Source organism: Centroberyx affinis, unplaced genomic scaffold (assembly GCF_046629955.1).
Source record: "Centroberyx affinis isolate AG114_WGS23_722 - 3 ecotype Tasmania unplaced genomic scaffold, CSIRO-AGI_Caff_v1 ptg009377l_1, whole genome shotgun sequence".
In the NCBI taxonomy this organism is placed as follows: Eukaryota; Metazoa; Chordata; class Actinopteri; order Beryciformes; family Berycidae; genus Centroberyx; species Centroberyx affinis.
Genome location: NW_027284504.1, coordinates 17,481 through 37,493, shown reverse-complemented (window position 1 = coordinate 37,493; position 20,013 = coordinate 17,481). Strand labels below are relative to the sequence as shown.

The following is a 20,013-nucleotide window of genomic DNA, read 5'->3' as shown; positions in this document are numbered from 1 at the left end:
TGAACTAACCCTTATTAAGCATTAACTAACCCTTATTAAGCATTAACTACCCCTTAATTAACAGTTAACTAACCCTTAACTTAGTGACCCTTATTGTAAAGTGTCCCTAAATGTCTGTTTTTGCTACTCTCTAGGGCTGACTATTACCATACAATGGTGATTCAACCTATAGCCAGTTCATGAAAGCGTTAACATTTGGTCGGTCATGATGCAGGTTTTTCACAGTACAGATTCAACTGTCACCTGCACCTGTCATTTGTTACATTTGTCACTTCTCCGGCTGGGTGGAGTTCTTTGTTTTTTTAAGCGCTGTGATTGGCCCACCGACCGGTATCCAAACACCACCCAGCCAGCAAACTCTGGTGTATAAAATGAAACGAACTGGTAGAGTTGGCGGTCTGGCGGCCAGGCATGGTACAAAGGATTGAAGGTGAGGGCGGGTGCGGCTGTAAATTGTGTGGGTGCGGGCGGGTGCGGCACAGAAAAGCAGCGGGAGTGGGCTTGAAAAAACAGGCCTTCACACACCACTGATACACACCACCCCGCCAAACTGTGAGGACCAGGCAGGCAATGTGAAAAAACAGTGGTTAAACTGGATATCTACACTGGTATGAAGCCAATACAACATGACTCAACCCCTCAGTGTTTCTAATTCGTGGAAAAAAAAATGAGTTGCTTCCATTTAAAGAAGCCTGGTATAAAATAGGCAACATGCTGCAATCCACAACACCAAGCAAAGCCTGTTTTTGATTCACCATCATAACTGAGATGAGTCAAGTTCTGCTGAAACAGCAGCGAAGCAGCAAAGAGTGACATGAATTGGCAGAAGCATAGAATAACACTTATAATAACAATTCTCCATATAGCATTACCAGTGGTGGAAGAAGTACTGAGATCTTTTATTTAAGTAAAAGTAGCAATACAACAATGTAAAGATACTCCAAGTAAAAGTCCTGCATTCAAAATCTTACTTAAGTAAAAGTACAGAAGTATTGGCAGCAAAATGTGCTAAGAGTATCAGAGTAAACGTACTCATTATGCAAACTATCATAAATTATTGGAATATTAATACTGATTTATGTAAGCAGCATTTTAAAGTTGTCAACGTGAAGCTAATCTTAACAATTTAGCTATACTTTTGGGTAGGCTAATCTATAACAATGCTATTTTATAGTTATTTTATAAAGATGATCAAATGTTTTGCATAAAATATTGATCTGAAAAGTAACTAGTAACTATAGCTGTGAAATAAATGTAATGGAGTAAAAAGTACAATATTTCCCTCTAAAATTTAGTGGAGTAGAAGTATAAAGTAGCATAAAAATGGAAATACTCAAGTAAAGTACAAGTACCTCAAAATTGTACTTAAGTACAGTACTTGAGTAAATGTACTTAGTTACTTTCCACCACTGATCATTACATGAAGTCAAGTCAGCCTCCTCAGCATGGGGCCAGAACATGCTCAGGCTTATCAGGTGTGACCTGCTCAGGCTTTGTTGCTAAAAGCTAACAAGTGTTCTTATAAACCACCGCATGTCCCGGGCTAATCATCGAACTTGCAGAGTAACAGCAGCAGTGCTGGAAAACCTGATGCCAGCACTCTGTATCTTCTAGTCATTCACTCTGATGCAATTTTAGTCAATAACCGCTGCGATTGTGTGTTTGTGTGTGTGCACTGGAACCCTCCACTATGCTTCAATACGTATAAATTAAGCATATTCTGTGAAATTCAGAAAAATTCATCTAGAAAATTTCCCCAGTGGACAATGCTTGTTATTTATATAACACAGTCAGAGCATTCTCATGAGATGGTTCATGACGCATTTCCTTCCACTTTCATAACTCATACAGATCTGATTAACTGTTTGCTTTACTAGGACAAATTTGAGCAGTGATTCTCAACCTTTTTCATATCAAGGACCCCTAATTTAGTCCACATTAGGGCCACGGATCCCCCATTTGATGAGATTTTGTCTCTCGGACCCAAATCTGAGAATATTTTTATTGTCAGATATGATTTTGTCCAGAACTCCATGGCTCTCTGTACTATAGTTAGAGAGATAACAGTGAAACTATGATCAGAACAGTCATTCTACTACATTCTCTAATTGTGTTCACTTCTTGTAAATGAAATAATGGTGAAGTTCAACAATTCATCAATTTGCTGTGGACCCCCTGGAACCCTCTCAAGGACCCCTGGTGGTCCGCGGACCCCACGTTGAGACCCACTGCCTTATAGCATCAAGACTATTTGAAGATAATATGATCATAAAAAAAGTGCACAGTGAATCATTAGATGTACTGGAGAGTATCAATAACAGACAAAGACCCAGCATGTTGAAATGCAGCATGACTCCTTGCAAGCAACCAATGAAGCTTCTATTCAAACCACATCAATGCTAGCAGTAGTAATGTAGTAATGTAGTAACATACAGCTCAGAATAAATTAATTGCAATTGCTTAAAATCTACAGAACTACAGCTACCATTACTCTTATCTATAAGTGAGAAAACTCTGATAAATGAGATTATCTCTCTTGACCTTGAAGCTGAAATAAGTAAAACTGAAACGATGCATGACATCATTTTAGTAAAAGTCAAACACAGGTTACATAGTGCCTATTGCCTATGTGCCCTGTCTATAGCAGTGGTTCTCAACGTGGGGTCCGGGGACCACCAGGGGTCCTTGGGGGGGTTCCAGGGGGTCACCAGCAAACTGATGAATTGTTAAACTTCAGCATTATTTCACTGAACACAATTATAGAAAGTAGAAGAATGACTGTTTTGATCATAGCTTCTCTATTATCTCTCTACCTACAATACAGATAGTCATGGAATTCTGGACAAAATTATATCTAACAATAAAAATATTCTCAGATTTGGGTCCAAGAGAGAAAATCTCATCAAATGGGGGTCCGTGGCTCTAATGTGGAAAAAATTAGGGGTCCTTGATATAGAAAAGGTTGAGAAAAATATACTCTGGTAAAAGTTGAAGTAGCATTTCAAATCCTTTACTCAAGTCAAAGTATAAAAGTAGATGGTCTTAAATTTACTTAAAGTATAAAAGTAAAAGTAATCCTCTAAAAAAAGGCATTTCTAATGTACTAAACAGGGTTTCTGTTGAGCGTTCCTCTGAATCACAGATGAGTAAGAGTCTGAATTCACTAACGGTAATTCTCTCTCTTGTTGCTTCTCTCTTCTTCGTGTTGCTTCTCTCTCTCTGTCCCTTCCAATCCTTTTTGATGTCACTTTGGTGGACGAGCAGCCAATCACATTTGGCACTCGATCAGCTGCTTCCGGGGTTGGAAGGCTGTCTGATGCAGAAAAAAAAAAAAAAAAAAAAAAAAAAAAAAAAAATCAGTTGATAATTTCCAGAGGGTTTTGAAAATGTAGTGAGTAAAAGTAAAAAGTCTTCAGTGGAAGAAAAACTTGAGTAAAGTACAGATACTTTTTATACAGAAAATCCTACTTGCGTACAGTGACAATGTATTTTTACTCTGTTATTACCCGCCTCTGGTCTATAGTAAGTTATTGAAGCTGTTATTGTTATGATTATATGTGTTATGTATAGGCCTACCATCTACAATGTGACAGTATGGATGATGGTATGATGGTAATGGCCAAAAATGACACTGACAGAATTAGTGGGCTGAATCTGAAGTGATCCTTCATCACTGAACACCTCAATAATCAAGTCTGGCTCAGATGGAGTATTAAATTGAATTACCTCTGTCTTGAAAACATGAATATAGAATTCAATGGCCATTGTATTCTTAACTTCAGGTTAGCACTGTACAAATGATTAGGAATGACATTACATACTTTATCCCGGCTGAAATATAAGAGCTTCAGTGTTAAGTACCATCTCTACGAATGAGTAATCCCTTAAAATACCCTTACATTTACATTAATTCACCCCTTAATTCATGCGAGATCCCCTTAGAATTAGTTAAGGGAGTTATTAATGGAGGAGACCCCATCAAAACCACCTTAAACACCCTTTAATGTTTGACTGCTTACTGAATAATTTCATGAAAAATTCAGAAAGACAGGAGCTTTCCATTAATAACTCATTAATAGCCCTGTAAACCATGCACAAAAGGCATGAAAAATCCCTTAATTTGTAATGTCTCCACAAATCAACAACTGCTAAAATCTCTTATGACTTTTTTAAAGCCATCTTAGTTTTAATGGATAATTAATGTTTACGTAATGAGAAATTAAGGACATTTCAGGGATAAAAATTAAGGGGTTTGGTTTCGTAGTGCAATGTCACATTCAAGAATCATCGACACTATCCATGATTAGATTCATCCATGGATGCATCTGAGATCCAATCAGAGGAAGAGCTAACTAGAGGCTAATCACTATGACTTGGATACATTCAAAACTCCTCGACTCTACATCATCATTTTGCAGGCAAGCTTATCCATAGAGGCTAGTTACCAGATAATGACAGGGATAATACTGAGTTCATATAGTGGACATGGCCTTGGACTTTTATTTATAACATAGACGATTTGGAAGCACTTCTATTCCTCAAAGTAAATGGTTCAGAAGGACCGGACATCTACTGGTACCAAACTTTATGGAACATCTAGGCACATCGAATTGAATATTATATCATGAACTTTTATTTTGAAGTCTCGCTGTGTAAGAAAGTTATTATTATGACTATTCCTTTGGAAATGTGCCGTGAAACGAATGTGTTATGTAAATCCTCTACAGCAGTGATTCTCAACCTTTTTCATATCAAGGACCCCTATTTTAGTCCATATTAGAGCCACGGACCCCCATTTGATGAGATCTGAAAATATTTTTATTGTCACATATGATTTTGTCCAGAATCCCATAACTATCTGTATTGTAGGTAGAGAGATAACAGAGAAACTATGATCAAAACAGTCATTCTTCTACATTCTCTAATTGTGTTCACTTCTTGTAAATGAAATCATTCTGAAGTTTAACAATTCATCAATTTGCTGGGGACCCCCTGGAACCCCCTCAAGGACCCCTAGTGGTCCCCGGACCCCACGTTGAGAACCACTGCTCTACAGTATTACAGCGTGGCGATGAACAGATTTGACATTTTCATGCTCAGAATTTTACCTTGCTGTGGGATTAAAGATGTTCAATGTAAAGACATCTCTGTATAAGAATGATGGTAATGGACAAAAATGATAAAAAGATGATTTTACTATAATAATATGTGCAACACAACAATGCCAACATACTGAAATTGATCCAAAATTTGATCCAGGCATCCAGGATCATTTGATTCTAGATTCTAATTTGTTGCTTTAGATTGAATAAGATATGTAGTCAGTTCTCCGGGATCAGTTTTGAAGAAGTACGTCCTTAATTTGCCCAGTTGTACTGAATTATAGACAAGAAATAGAAATGTTTATTGATTTAAGAAAATATTTGAGCCCACTATGGACCCTTGACTAACTCCAAACACCGTGGTGAGTCATATTCAAAAGAAAAATATGGCTAGACTGTAATTAAAAAAAAAAAAAATCTCCTTCACTGTCATAAATTGTAATGTGTGCCTGTCTCACTATCACTTTCTACTACAGAAATTAAATTTAAATGATAATTCAAAAATGCTCAAACTGGAATACACACACACCAACCATATCTGGCACTTAGCCATCAAATCTGTCTTATGCTTGGAAGAATGTCAGCAATTTTTATAAAATATGTACATTGGCTTATACGCAACAGACACGCTAATACATTTTTCATTTGTTCTATGATCTTTACAACTGAGCAGGGAATATGACCAAATATGTACTGGAGGGCAAATTCAGCTAAACACATTTTTATGTGCAGAATAGAGTTTCCCGTCTTTTCAGGCTGACATATATCTTTATGACATAAATTAATTTGTGCACATCATAGCAAGTAGTATCAAACTGATGTGAAAACACACATGTGAATTCAAAGCACATGTGCTTTTTGGACACATGTTGGTTTTCATATGCGAACATGTGAAATTTCCCATAGACATTTTCACCTGTGAATTGTCTCTTTGCATGTGAACTGAAATTTTCACATGTGGAATAAATATTGACATATCTAATAGCAGGTGAAAATGTGAAAAAAAGAGAATATGTGGAAAAATACTCTTCATCTAGAAATAGATTTTTTTTTTTTTTTTTTACATCTGAAGTAAAAACTGCCACGTGACGTCAGAATGCCCCATGAGAAAAATGTTCACATGTGAAAACCAACATGTGTCCAGAATCCACATGCGCTTTGAATTCACATGTGGGTTTTCACATGTGACTTTTTTTTTTATATGGAGACAGGGGACTTTTTCAGAAAAAGAAACATAAATCCCAAATTTTCTGAAACTATAATTGATTTTTGTTTAGAATGGCGGTTGTTTGACATTTGAAGATCACTGACTTTTTGCCCTCTTTTTTTTTATTTACCACCACATCACTGGTTATACCCGATTGCTTATATATCAACTAACTAAAACTAAAACACAGCTCTTCTTCAGTGCATTAGCCCTCCTCCAGATTTGGTAAAAACCTGGAAATATTTACAGCGGTCGACAGTTTTCCCTCCTTCATATTTGCCTACACCACACAGTGGAAACTCACCAACTCAATCGCAATAGGACATCCTGTCGAAGGAGATGTGCGGCCTATCCCGATGAAGGTCAGCAGCAGTGCCATAAGCAGCATAGCAACTTCCCCTCATGCAGTAATATAAGGCCAGGCTCTTACATAAGGGCATCCACATGTCCTTAAAATGCCTGAAAAAGCCTTAAAAATAAATGAGCTAAACGTAAGGCCACAGAAAGAAGAATTAAAATGCCTTAAATCCAGTTATTAGTGGTCTGACTTTCTTTGTGCTGCATGTACATGAATACAGAACATTGTTAGTAGCATACCATGCACCGAGATATGATTTATGATTTTTTTTTTCTTCATCGGATCTGCTTCACGAAACACAACTGGACTCCTTGTCATTCATTTCCTCGCATTCTTTTTCTTATTCTTCCCATGTACAGCTTCACAACATCCATTATCATCATTTCATTATGCTCACTCACGTTTTTTTGTCTCTATATTTTGTATTTTCTATTCAATTCCAGGTCTTAAAAAAAGTCTAAAATGTGTGTTTCTGCCTGCAGATCCCCCTATATTCCAGAGAGACCTGACTAGTAGGGATGAGGAACTGTATCGCGAATCGACATCATAAGGCACCGGAGTGACAAGCAGCTCTCCCTCATATTTCTGATTATATTATATCAGAAATATGAATTATGTCCAGACGTTAATGAGCAATGGTCTAAACTGGCTGGGCTGGAGCGACTAAAACACAACAGATTTTCAGACAGTATAAGACTCAGACTGACATGAACACTGAGCCTCTTCAGTCCTGTGAACTCATCACACACACACACACACACACACACACACACACTCCGAAACTTCTCAGCAACACCTTCTAAAACCTTGGCTTTGTCACATTTGGAACCCCCAGCTGATCCTCCATGCTGTTGCTAAGCTACTAAGTCATAACACTGTTATTTTGGAAAATGCAGAAATCCCTATTCATGAGGTCATTCCAGATTCATACAGACGCCTTTGTCACATACAAATCGATTCCTTTCAATAAAGTCAACGGGAAATAATTCAAGCAAATGCGATGGATCTGATGTTTGTTACATAAGCAGCCTATGATGCCCGTGATGGGACGGAGGGACAGAGCTCCACACATCCCGACAGATATTCTTCCTTATTCATATCACTCTTCTTTATATCATAGGTGAATCAAAAAATGAACAAAATAATGCAGCTGCTCTTTGGAGAACAACTGATATGAAAAACCAAATCAAAAGGAAATAACGGAACAAAATTTGATGGATCGGATGTTTTTTTTTTACACCAGTAAAGTAGCCCTGGTTATTATGGGATGGAGAGACCGAGAAGTCCAACACCTCCTAAACCAGTGGTTCTCAACGTGGGGTCCGGGGACCACCTAGGGGTCCTTGCAGGGGGGGTCCAGGGGGGCCAGCAAATTGATGAATTGTTAAACTTCAGCATTATTTCATTGAACACAATTATAGAAAGTAGAAGAATGACTGTTTTGATCATAGTTTCTCTGTTATCTCGCTACCTACAATACAGATTAGTCATGGAGTTCTGGACAAAATCATATCTAACAATAAAAAATATTCTCAGATTTGGGTCCAAGAGAGAAAATCTCATCAAATAGGGGATCCGTGGCTCTAATGTGGAAATAATTAGGGTCCTTGATATGGAAAAGGTTGAGAGTCACTGTCCTAAACCAGATCATTAAACTAAATATTGCCCATATTTTTGCTTATTATTCCTATTAGCCTTTGTGTATCTTAGGCTGTTTGTATTCTCTTGAAAAAAAAAAAAAAAGCCACAGGTCTATCTACTATGTTGAACCAAGTTAAACTGAAACATCTGCACCAATATGACACCCAGTTAACCATAATCCATCCAGCCATTTAATAGACCTCAGTCTTAATATTCTAAGTCAGAATATGGATAAAATCACTCTATAGATAATAATAGCCTACTATTCTTATTATCCTAGAAATATTTCTACCTCTGGCGTTGAATTATAGGCTCCATAGTAAAAGAAAGAACAGGACACATCAAATTTTGATAGATAATTCAGAGACCACGGTACAATCTTTTTTGTTTTTACTTCAGTTAAGAAAGTTACACAAAAGGTGGCAAATCTGTCGACAATAAATAATAAATAATTTTTGTTGCACAGGAACAAACGAAACATTTTTCTTCCAGAGCTAACGGTCGTTGTTTTTTTTTTTTTTTTTTTTTTTTTTTTCTTTAACTTAGAATTATACACATCTTTGGGAAAGAAAAAAATTATAATTCTCGGACGGACACTAACTCACACACAAATGTCCCACGAAGCTTGTGGCAAAATAGAGGTATACCTTGTTGCAATGCTTTAGTACTTGGGCCATGAAGGAAATCATGTAATAAAAATGAAAAAAGCAATGCTGTCCCCTCCAAATGGTCTATCATATGATGAGGTGCATCTCTGGTCAAGCTATTGAATATTAAAATAAAAAAAAAAAAAAAAAAAAAAAAAAAACAGAATCACCAGTCATTGTTTTATATTCAAACGTAGCGCACGGCATTTCGCAAATGTTGGATTCAGATGTCTCTCCTATTCAGAGGTCCGTTTTGTCGAAGTAGGGATATTTTCTGTCTTCTCTTTTGGCAAAACTGTAACCAGGCATGTGAACGGGCAGCACCAGTCATGACGAAGGGGTCCGTCCGTTTCTTCTAGATGGACGTACATATGGGGGTGGCTGTGGTAAAATCCCATGATTGTCTTCACAGTGTAAAAATACAACCAGGGGGGTTGTTTGGTGCAGTCGGGAGGAGGAGGAGGAGGAGGAGGAGGGTGGGGATGAACAGGGCGGTGTGTTCAGTCCGTCCACGCGGCCCTAGCCTAGGCCTCGATGGGGCTGGATACCATGCTGTTCGGCGTGTCTGGAAGCTGGGACGACATCGACGCTACTTCGCTGCCTGTCGAGTTCGAGCCCGGCCCTCCCTCCGAGAAACTGACCTGGAACAAAAAAAAAAAACACGGAGCAAGTCAGTATACAAAAAAAAAGGCAAGGGAAACACTCTAAACATCACGAGCACGAGAGCTGGATATGCAAATGAGGCGCTCCCCCCCCGTGCACGAGAGGAGACCGTTAGGTGGAGTGGAGGAGAGACGACTAGAAGCAGACAGGAGGTTGACATTGAAATTGCGCGGTGGGTGGGCGGGTACGTTTACCTTCAGTTCACAGCTCCTTACAAGTTTCCTACCGGGAGTGAAGTTTACTTTTTTAGGTTTCTCGTGACCTGGACCGGAACCGAATTAGTTTACTCGCCCAAAACTTGGTGAGCTTGGCTAGAAGAACAGGTGGAAATGGTAGGCTATGTCTAATTCTTGTTGTTATCACGTGATTTAGGCTAGTGGAGGAACGTCATGTTCACGTTATTTGCGCCCACAGCATGTAGGCTACACACAGGGAAATAAGGGGATAATAACTGGAACCGAAAGTTCTTGTTCCACAAAGAACCAAGGTTTTTAAAGAACCATTTCTGCACTCCTTCGCTTAGACACCTGCATTGCGTAGATTTGTGTATCTTCCCTTGTATAGCCTCATTTGCAATTGCACAATATATACAATGTAGCTAGGGTTTGGTTATTTCCACATGTATGCCATCACCCACCATCCAATAACTAAGGTTCTTTGTGGAGCCAGAAATGGTTCTTCTATGGCATCACTCTGAAGAACCATTTTCGGTTCCAGTTCGCACCTTTATTTTTCTATGTGATAGCCTTAATCCGCGTTTTCAGAGTTCGAAACTGTATGAGACTAGACAATAGGGCTTCATGTAAACATACAGTGACAAAAATACATCAATCTGGTGTGCTTCAATAAAAATATAACAAAACACAGTACAAAATATATAGCCTAATAATAATCCCGAGTATAGAAATCAACCAGTGTTTCTAGAAATCCACTCCCACAAGAGTTAAATGAACACAGGATACGGGAATAGCCTATAGACCTACAGCTGGATGTCATCAACAATATCTGGCGCATCAGTCACTGAGAGCCAAAGGAATAAAAAAAATAAAAAAAAAAATCAGCTGCTCTCGGACAACAACTGACAGATCTTAAATATGAAAAACCACGTTTTTGTCCTCTATTATTCATTTAACTCTGTTTAAATCCTAAAAGAATTCAGTAGAAAATATGTTTTCACATCAATAGTGTGGTCCTGGGTATGATGGGATGGAGGAGTGCAACACTCCCATCCTAAACCAGTGTATCCGACCATTAAACTAAATAGGCCGCTGCCCCTATCAGTCACTTTTCTGTTTGCGTTTTTCTCTTGAAAAACCTTCACAGTCACATTATGAATCAACGAATAGCAAAGGAATGACAAACACTATTCAGCTATTCCTGGAGAACAATTGACAAAGCTTTAATATCAACACAAACACGCTGGTTTTCATTAGGCATGTTAAAGCTTTATCAATTGTTCTCCAAGTGTAGCTGTTTTTTTTCTGTCATTCCTTTGCAACAATGCTGGGTTTGACCGATATATTGGGTCGATATTGGGCTTTTATTAGGCCTAAATATCAGATAGCAGCTAGCCAATGATATGATGGGGGTTCCTCCCTAAAGTCTGTCTGTAAAACCTGCAATTAAATTGTATTTTCTACACATTTTATTAATTCTTTTAATTGTTCAATAATGTTTTTTTGTAAATTCATTTTTCATTTAAAGGCAGTAATGTATCCCTACCATTGAATAAGTGGGTGGCTGCCTTAAAGTCCTGCTAACCCTATAAGGATTTCATCGGTCTGGGTTTCATTGGAGAGCTTTAGTATCCCATGATGGTCTAAATGCTGCTTCAGAGGCTTTCCCATCCTGACAAGAATACAACTCTGCGGGGAAACATTGCATATAGAAAGATAATGAATATCAGCTGTTATTATGTCAGTTTAAAAACTAGCCTGGAGAAAGCCATATCGGTCCAGTCCTGGGTGGTCCAGGCTGTGCTGTGGGCTCACCAGTTGCTGGAAAGCGGGCTGGTCGATGTCGCTCTGCAGGGCGAAGTCGCTGAGGACCTTCCAGGGCGGCTGGTAGCTCTGGACCTCCACCGGGTTGGCCTGCAGGCCGCCGTCGTGCCGCTCCGGGCTGGCCGCCACCATAGGGGTGCCCGTCATTCCCTGGATGTTCTGCAACGACACGGCCCCGCGGTCAGTGGGTTACACACTAGCATGTCAATAGGCATGTCTGGATATGCCGTTATGGCAGAAATAAATGCTGAATACTAGAAATAACGGGAGGGGGGAGGGGGGAGGGGGGGCGCTGGGGGCACACAGGCCGTTGAAATAAGATTATGCTTTCACTTGCAGAAGTCAATCGACCAATCAATAAACCAACCAACCAGCCAATCAACAAACAAACGAATAAATACATATGCATACTGTATATAGCCTATGTAAACAGTGCGTCAAATTAATAAAATCTATATGATAACATATTCTAGCCTACATATGTGTGCGTATGTATGTGCGTCTCTCTCTCTGTGTTTGTGTGTGTGTGTGGGTTTGGGCCTCCTCTGTGAGACTGTGTGGGCTCTATCGGCTCATACAAGCTTGTCAACAGTCCAGTCTGGTTCAGTTCAGTCTAGTCCAGGTCAGCACGGTCCAGTCCAGTGTGGTCCGCTGTAGCTTATATAGCTCGGTCTTACCGTCTTGTCGTTAGGCTGCTGCTGCTGCAGCTGCTTCATCAGCAGGCTCCTCTTCTTGTCCTTGCAGCGCTTGTTCTGGAACCAGACCCGGATGACCCGCGGACTGAGGCCGGTCATCTCCACCAGCTGCTCCTTCATCAGGGCGTCGGGTCTCGGGTTGGCGTTGTAGCAGGTCCGCAACGTGTGCAGCTGCTTCTCGTTTAGCACCGTCCGGACCCGGGTCGTCTTCTCCGGCTGCTTGTGGACGTGAGGCCGCAGCGCAGGCTGCCGGGCCGAGATTGGTTCTGCTGTTGAGAAGGGACAGGAAACCCAGGGGGAGAAAAAAACACATTATCTATCAGCAGAGAGGCTTATCAACCCGCATAAAGACCAAGACAACTATGGATGTACATGATCTGAAGTTTCTCCATAGGCCCGTTTGGAAGTAGCCTATAGCTACATGATGATCCTACATGATGCTGACCAACAATAGGCTGCAACCCAAATCCACAGGAACAGTCCTGGACACACGACGCACACCTTGGTGAAGTCAGTGTGAAGTTGGTGAGGCAAAGAACCTGTTTTAACCTTCATCATGTTCTCCTCCTCAGCCTTAGCAATGCCTTCCCAACACAACGCTGACTTTAAAACGTTGGGCCTAAATACTATAAGGCACCAGATTCAATAGTGAGCAGCATCCCAGCATAGGCTACTATTTAGCCCATGGGGAATATGCATTTTTCTATTAATAACGTAACAACTGGTAGAGTCCAAGCCAGCATTACAGATCACACAGTGCGCTTTAACACAGTCCGTTATGAAAATTACTCTAAATAAAACCGTATTTAAGTGTTTCAGCGGCTCCGGATCGTTATGCAGATATGATGAAAATGATGAGGTTTTATCTGAGAAGAGCAATTCAACTGACAACTGACTGATAGGTTGAAATTGTCACAAAAAAAAGCCCCAACACACCAGGATGACAAAGGTCTACGCAGCAGGCTACATTTTCATAAAAAAAAAATACCCTACTTCCTCACACAACACTGCAAGCCAGGCATTTGATTTTTTTTTTTTTACTATCCGGAATGTTTTTGCTGATTTGACCAAATGTATCCCGGGCCAGCAGCCGTATCTGTGCATTCCTTCCAGCAGCGATAACCTGGTGTATTTCTGACAACAGAGCACACTGTATCTAATCTGCCGAACATAGCCGGACCAGCGGTATGCAGAAAAAAAAAATCTAAAAGTGAAATAAAATAAACAATTAACAATAGCCAGTCCAATTTAACTTAAAAAAAAAAAAAAAAAAAAAGAAACGAGCCGGACCTCATTACAGAGCAGAAACATCCCCAGTCTACCAGACAGAAGATGCTGCAGGGTTTTTAATGGCATCAGCAGCATCCCATTTATACGAACTCTTCCGCGATTTTTATTCCAAGAAACCTCAGCGGAAAACCCTCCTGCCGGCCCAGGCAAGGCGTCCGTTTCATTTCAACATATTTTTTTTTTTTTTTTTTGGGGGGGGTTGGGGGGGTAGTGGGTGGAGGGCACTCTGGATCAAACCCTGAGCAGTAAATCACACTGACATATGGGCATATAGTAGTAGACTAAATACAACTCTGCCCCCCCCCCCCCCCCCCCTCACTTCATCAGCAACACCGAGACAAAAGATAGAAGGCTTACATGGGGGAAAAGTCTGCAGGTGTGAGAGTGAGGAGAATTCTTGGTCAGTGTGGAATACAGTAGCCGAAGACATTGTTAAGCTAAAAGCCAAACATTAATTTATGAAACATGGCAGTCGAATGTCTTTCAAGGCATCAAAGGGAGTTTCAAACAACAAGTAGAAGAGGCGAAATGGGGAGAGGGCTGTTTGGGACCAAAACCAACCACAAAATGTGCTCCGGTAAAAAACCCAACTGCTTCTAAAACGCATTGCGAGTTAAAAAAAAAAAAAAAAAAAAAATACACAATGCATTCGTTCGAGGCAGCAATACTCCTTCTGATACGGAGGTTATCGCAGGGGGACTTTACCTGCCATCTGCAGCGGTCGGGCCGGGTGCAGCGGGCTGAGCGGGTCGCCGGGGCCCAGGCTGGCCCGCTCCACCACGTCGTGGTCGGCCCGGCAGAACAGTCCGTCCTCCCTCAGGGCGAACTCGTCCCCCGGGATGAGCTGCCGGCTGCAGGCCACGCACCGAAAACACTCGATGTGGTAGACCTTGGAGCGGGCTCGCATCACGAAGTCGTTCTTGCTGAAGCCGATGTTGCATTTAGCGCATTTGATCCCGTATAACCTGCGGACACACGCTCCGGTCAGTTGGTTGCAGGCAAGCGGACAGTTGATACAGTCTGAATGATGATGCGAGGAAAATAACAACAACAATACTACTATTACTACTACTAGAACTAATAATAATAACAATAATAATAATCATAACAACAATAATAACAATCATAATAATAACAATAACAACAACAAAAGGGTCCGGTCCGTTCAATATGAAAATAATTGTATTTGTTTATTATTATTTAAAACACTGTTTTGATAAGTGATCTATAAATAATAATGACAATAGCAATAATAAACCAAATAATGATTATTAGGCCTATTATTATTATAATTATTTTTAGGCTATAGGTGTTGGTATCATTATGATTCACCCGAGCGATATTGATATTCTAATCATTACTGTCAACATAATTACTGTCACTATTATTATTATTATTATTATTATTATTAAACTGAACATTTGTTGTCTTTTCCTCGACAAATTTATTATGAAGCTCGTCACTGGACAATAGCTGGGATGCTGCAATGTAATAATTGTTCTCGTGGTGTAATTACGGTAGGGCAACCCCCGTTAGGATATTTTTATGATGCTTTATAGGTTAATCCGTCACCAACCGGGGCTTAGGACGGTAAAGTCTGATTGGAATAACTGAATAATACAGTTAAGCAGGCCTTGTGCAATGTTGCAGTTTTTTATTAATTGTACTTGATTATTTACAGGCCTACAGAAATTCACTGTAGGCCTAAGACACTGAAATGCTGACATTTTATGCGGTTTAATTGTCTACAAAAAAAACATAATTGTTAATCCAATAATGAAGAAAATTATTATTTTTTAACCCACCGCAAATACATCAAAATAATCCCGATTTGACACCAGCATCTAGTAAAATGTAAATGCCTAATTTGAAGTAATATTTTCCAGTGTGGTCCAGCTCAGGCCGTGTCGTCTGACGAGGTAGCGGGGAGTCAGAGGGGGGTCCCTGCCCGGCCCAGCCCGGCCCGGCCCGGCCCGGCACGTCCTACCTGATGTAGTCCCGTTTGCAGTAGGTCTTGCCGTCCCGGACGAAGCACGTGCAGGACTCGTCCAGGTACTGGCTGCACTCGGCACATTTGAGGCAGGCGGCGTGCCACTCCAGGTCCGGGGAGACCCGCAGGATGTACTGGTCGTGGATCTGGTTCCCGCAGCCCACACACAGAGACACCAGCCGCTTCTCTGGAAACACCAGCACAACCAGACACATCACACACCAAACTCACAACCCGGTGTCAGGCTGCTGATGAGGGCTCACTCTTCCTGACTGTCCCATGACAAGTCATAATATGTCTGGAGTTGATCTAGTTAATGAGCTAAAAGGAATATCCAATTATTATTATTATTGTTGCTATTGTTGTTATTATTAGTTTATAATAATAAGTTAATTGACCTGAAAAAATGCAATGTTGGTCACCGCCGTTTTAAGAACTGTTGCCCACATCTGACTTTAACCTTCAGTGAAGCTGCTATAAAATTCGGTCATTTTTTACTACTAATAGCTCTATTAGGCCAGGGGGAAAAAAAATCTGTTTGGATCTGCAGGCACCAAAACCCAACTTAAGTGAAGTGATGCGAAACGCGCTCCGAGAAATGCAAGCATCCCAAGACAAAAAAAAAAAAAAAAAAAAAAAAAAGTTGTCTTACTTTTCGGCGGATCCCCCATGTCTCCCATGTCCACAAAGTAAGGCGGTGTTAGGTCCACTGTCACAGCGGGTCTGCGGCGCCGGGAAGCCTGGGATGTGTCCGCTCCGGGGCTGCCGGGGCAGGGCTGCGGTGTCCGGCTGCAGAATGTTGTGTGTTGCCGGGTGTGTGCGCGGCTCTGGTCCTGACTAGCGGCGGTGGCTGACGTAGGACAGCAGCGCGTCATCTGGATGTGCAGCTGATTGGCTCCGCAGCCCCCTGAACCGACCGGCGCTACACACACTGCTGCACACACTGGCACGCACACACACACACACACACACACACACACACACACTGGCACACATATGCTGCAAATCACTCATTTGTTTTTCCAGCCAGGCGTCTGTTCTGCTCTGGTGAAATTCTGTTATTGTTGTTTTGTTTGTGTCGGGCCTATAAGGAGAGATGGTTGGTGTCGGGTGGGCTATGGTTTACATAGTCAACTAAATGTTTTCCATATAGGTAGGATAATCCATTCAAACGGACATAGCCTATAGGACTCAGTGGAATTAATCCTGAGCATGACAGTCGCAGTCGCAGCATGGAGCTGGGATTATATCGAATTAATACAACTAAAATTGTGGGGCGTTAAGCTTGAACAGTCAAAAAAATATCAACGTGAACGCGGTGACCTGCTGCTTAAAAGACGTGTAACGTTTAACGTGGGAATGCGGAATAGTAACGAGTTTGGGGAGGAAAAATTACTGAAGGAACAAGTGCGGAGTCTGTTCGTGCAAGAGTTGGTGCGAGCCCTAAATCAATGTGGTAACAGGCCGGGACCTACAGGAGCCACCATAACACACACCAACACGCCCTCTTGTGTTAGTAACCTACTAACCCCATAAACACACAACACCACTAGCGGGCTAAGAATACACTTCAGCACTCGTTTGTGGAATATAGACAGGGGTTTTTTTTTTTTTTATCAGGAAAAATGGGAGCAGCATGTGTTTTTGACCCGCCTGCAAAACACTGAAGCGGTTTAGTTTGGAATCATTTCCCCAAATTATTTATTTTTAAAAATTATTTTGTGCAACAATTAAATTGTTTCCTAAATAAATGTAGGCCTAAATCATAACATGATAAAAAAAAAAAACAATAATAACAACAACAATAATGAACACAATAGGCTAAACATTATAATAATAATAATAGTAGGCATAATAATAATAATGCTAATAATAATAATATCAATAACAACACTAACGACAGCAATAATAAAACGGGTTTGGCCTATTTAGTGAAAAGTTGTTATATTTATCTATTATTATTATCATTATTATTATTATTATTGTTGTTGTTGTTGCTTTACATTAACCTCCTAGTTATAATGAATGAAATGGGAATTAGTAATAATTAAGATATGGTGATGACAGCATATTTGATATAAACAGACTCCAGCACTAGGGGATTGTGTGACTGTATTGTGTGTATACATGCATGTGTGTGTGTGTGTGTGTGTGTGTGCGTATGGGCATGTGTGTATGTCACTCTATGACATATGGCAGTCCGCTTGTATTCACTGCAGCAGGAGCAGCAGGGACTGTGGAGAGAGCTTTATTGATGATTTATTGATTCATATGGTTATTGTAGCTGCAGTGTGTGGCCATATCTCTGTTACAATAAGCAGTACCTAGCAACACAGCCATGCTGTCGGAATAAGCAGTGCCTTTTTATGGCAGTAATGGCCATGATATGAAAGTCATACTGAAATGAAAAAAATGAACTTTTCACCTCGTTTGCTAACAATAAATTCCAAAAAAATATAGATTTTTTTTGTATTTTCTCATATGCTTATATCAAAATCCCATGTCTTATAGGCCTACCTCTTGGAAAAAGTGTATTTTTAGTGGTAGTAGTAGAAAAAGTCCAACCAATAGGCTAATATCACTGATTTTTTAACAACCCCCCCCCCCCCCCCCCCCCCTAAAACATGCAACTTCACAGCTTTCAAAATGAGTATCAACATTTTTTTTTTATTTATTCATTTAGAAGAATACAGTATTTGCGATGACTCATGATTATGCTACAAAATATTTTGAGACTTACACAAAGACTTTAAAAAAACACTATACTCACAGAGATAACAAAGGCAGCTCTTCTTGAAGTGAAAAAAGTTAAAAAAAAAAAAGCCTTTATCAAATGACAGTAAAAAACAGCATATTGTGGCAGGGCATGGAGTCATCAGCATGCAAGAAGAAGAGTTCTTCTTTGAACTGATGCATGGCTTTTGAACAGACCCCCAACATTCTGTTTCAACTGGAAATACATTGAATTATGAAAGCTAGACACTATCAGAATGACATTTCCACATTGGTGGCCCCCAGATGTGGGAACTCAAGTCACATGACTTGGACTCGAGTCACAATTTTAATTGCTTGAGACTTGACTTGATGCATGAAGAAAAGACTTGAGACTTGACTCTGACTTGGGTTCTGGTGACTTGGGACTTGACTCTGACTTGTACTCTGATGACTTGAAAAGGTTTCTAAAGTCTTGACTTGAGATCTTGTGTTTGTGTAAATGACTTAGATTGAAAGTGATGAGATTTGTTCCAGCAGACGACTGAATTTAAATTCTGTTTTCTGAATTTGTATGGAATGATTGAATTTATTGAAGTTGAAACTGATTATAGAAATCAAACTCATGATGCTCTTACCAAGTTTTTATCCTATTAAAACCATATTGCATTGAAAAGTTTTTTTAAGATATTAAATTGATACTGGACTCTTGATTTGTTCTGACTTGACTTGGTTTTTCTATATTTAGACTTGAGACTTGACATTAATGACATGGACTTGACTTGGACTTGACTTGGTAATCATTTAGACTTGGGACTTGACTGTCTTGAGACTTGTGCCTCAAGACTTGAGACTGACTTGGGACTCGAGCAAAGGTGGTCACAACTCTGGCGGCCCCAAATGGCAGCAAGAGGTAACTGTTGTCATTTTGAGGACTTCAATACCCAGAAATCCTGTAAGGTGATGTCAGTAAACTGCCACAGCTCCAGCCAGTCTGTGATGCTTAATACCAAAGGATACCACAGGGATGAGAGACAAAAGATCTAACATTGATGATTCCCGCTTTCATTAGTGAGTCCAGCTTTCTCTGGACAGAGCACTCCACTCTGTCGCAGTCCCACCTTGTGATTTAGGCCAGTGGTTCTCAAAGTGGGGTCCGGGGACCCCCAGGGGTCCTTGAGGGGGTTCCAGGCGGTCCCCAGCAAAAAGGGGAATCATTTATTTTCACTATAATTCCATCCATAAGTAACACAATGACAGAATGTATGACTATTTTGGTCATGGGTTTCATACACTTTCTGTAATAAAACATCTAAAAGCAAAAATATTATCAGATGGGGGACCCTGGGACAAAATCTTATCAAATAGGGGTCTGTGGTCTAATTTGTGTCAGTTTAGGGGTCCTTGATGTGAAAAAGTTTGAGAATCACTGATTTAGGCTAATGATGGAGAAGGACAGGATGGGGTTTTAGGCAGAAAGTTTCAGCTGGCACTTGTAGCTTTTGTTATTATTTCAGTTAGTGCATGTAAAGAAATATATATAATATATATTTAGTGATTAATGTGGTCATCCTAGGTTTAAATATCTATGATTACAAGCTTCAGTCGTAACAAAAGATGGGATGAATCGCAGAAAATTGTGCGATTGATCAGTTGCTATTTTTTAATTGACTCCCAGCCCTACCATCTTTAGTGGTGCAGCTTTAAA

At 40.2% G+C, this 20,013-nt stretch overlaps 1 protein-coding gene across 2 annotated transcripts; it reads right to left on the bottom strand.

The window, feature by feature from the left end:
* Nucleotides 1–8,873: 8,873 nt before the first annotated feature.
* Nucleotides 8,874–16,332, bottom strand: isl1a (ISL LIM homeobox 1a). 2 transcript variants are annotated; one of them, XM_071514602.1, is made up of 6 exons: nt 16,246–16,332; nt 15,591–15,780; nt 14,309–14,568; nt 12,296–12,582; nt 11,610–11,777; nt 8,874–9,596 (listed from the first exon to the last, which is right to left on the bottom strand). In XM_071514602.1, the coding sequence occupies exons 1-6, from the start codon at nt 16,271–16,273 to the stop codon at nt 9,480–9,482; spliced, it is 1,050 nt and encodes a 349-aa protein (XP_071370703.1). In that variant the 5' UTR covers nt 16,274–16,332; the 3' UTR covers nt 8,874–9,479. The 2 variants fall into 2 exon arrangements, with proteins under 2 accessions (XP_071370703.1, XP_071370704.1); XM_071514603.1 differs by having other exon boundaries at nt 12,296–12,579.
* Between the last annotated feature and the right edge of the window lie 3,681 nt (nt 16,333–20,013).

Excerpts from the sequence above, each read along its gene's own strand:
- isl1a (XM_071514602.1), bottom strand. The coding sequence starts at position 16,273 with ATGGGAGACATGGGGGATCCGCCGAAAA. Across the intron at positions 14,569-15,590 it reads TGCAAACGGGACTACATCAG|GTTATACGGGATCAAATGCG; the intron begins GTAGGACGTGCC and ends GTGTGTCCGCAG. Across the intron at positions 9,597-11,609 it reads AGCCCGCTTTCCAGCAACTG|GTCAGTTTCTCGGAGGGAGG; the intron begins GTGAGCCCACAG and ends TTTTTGTTCCAG.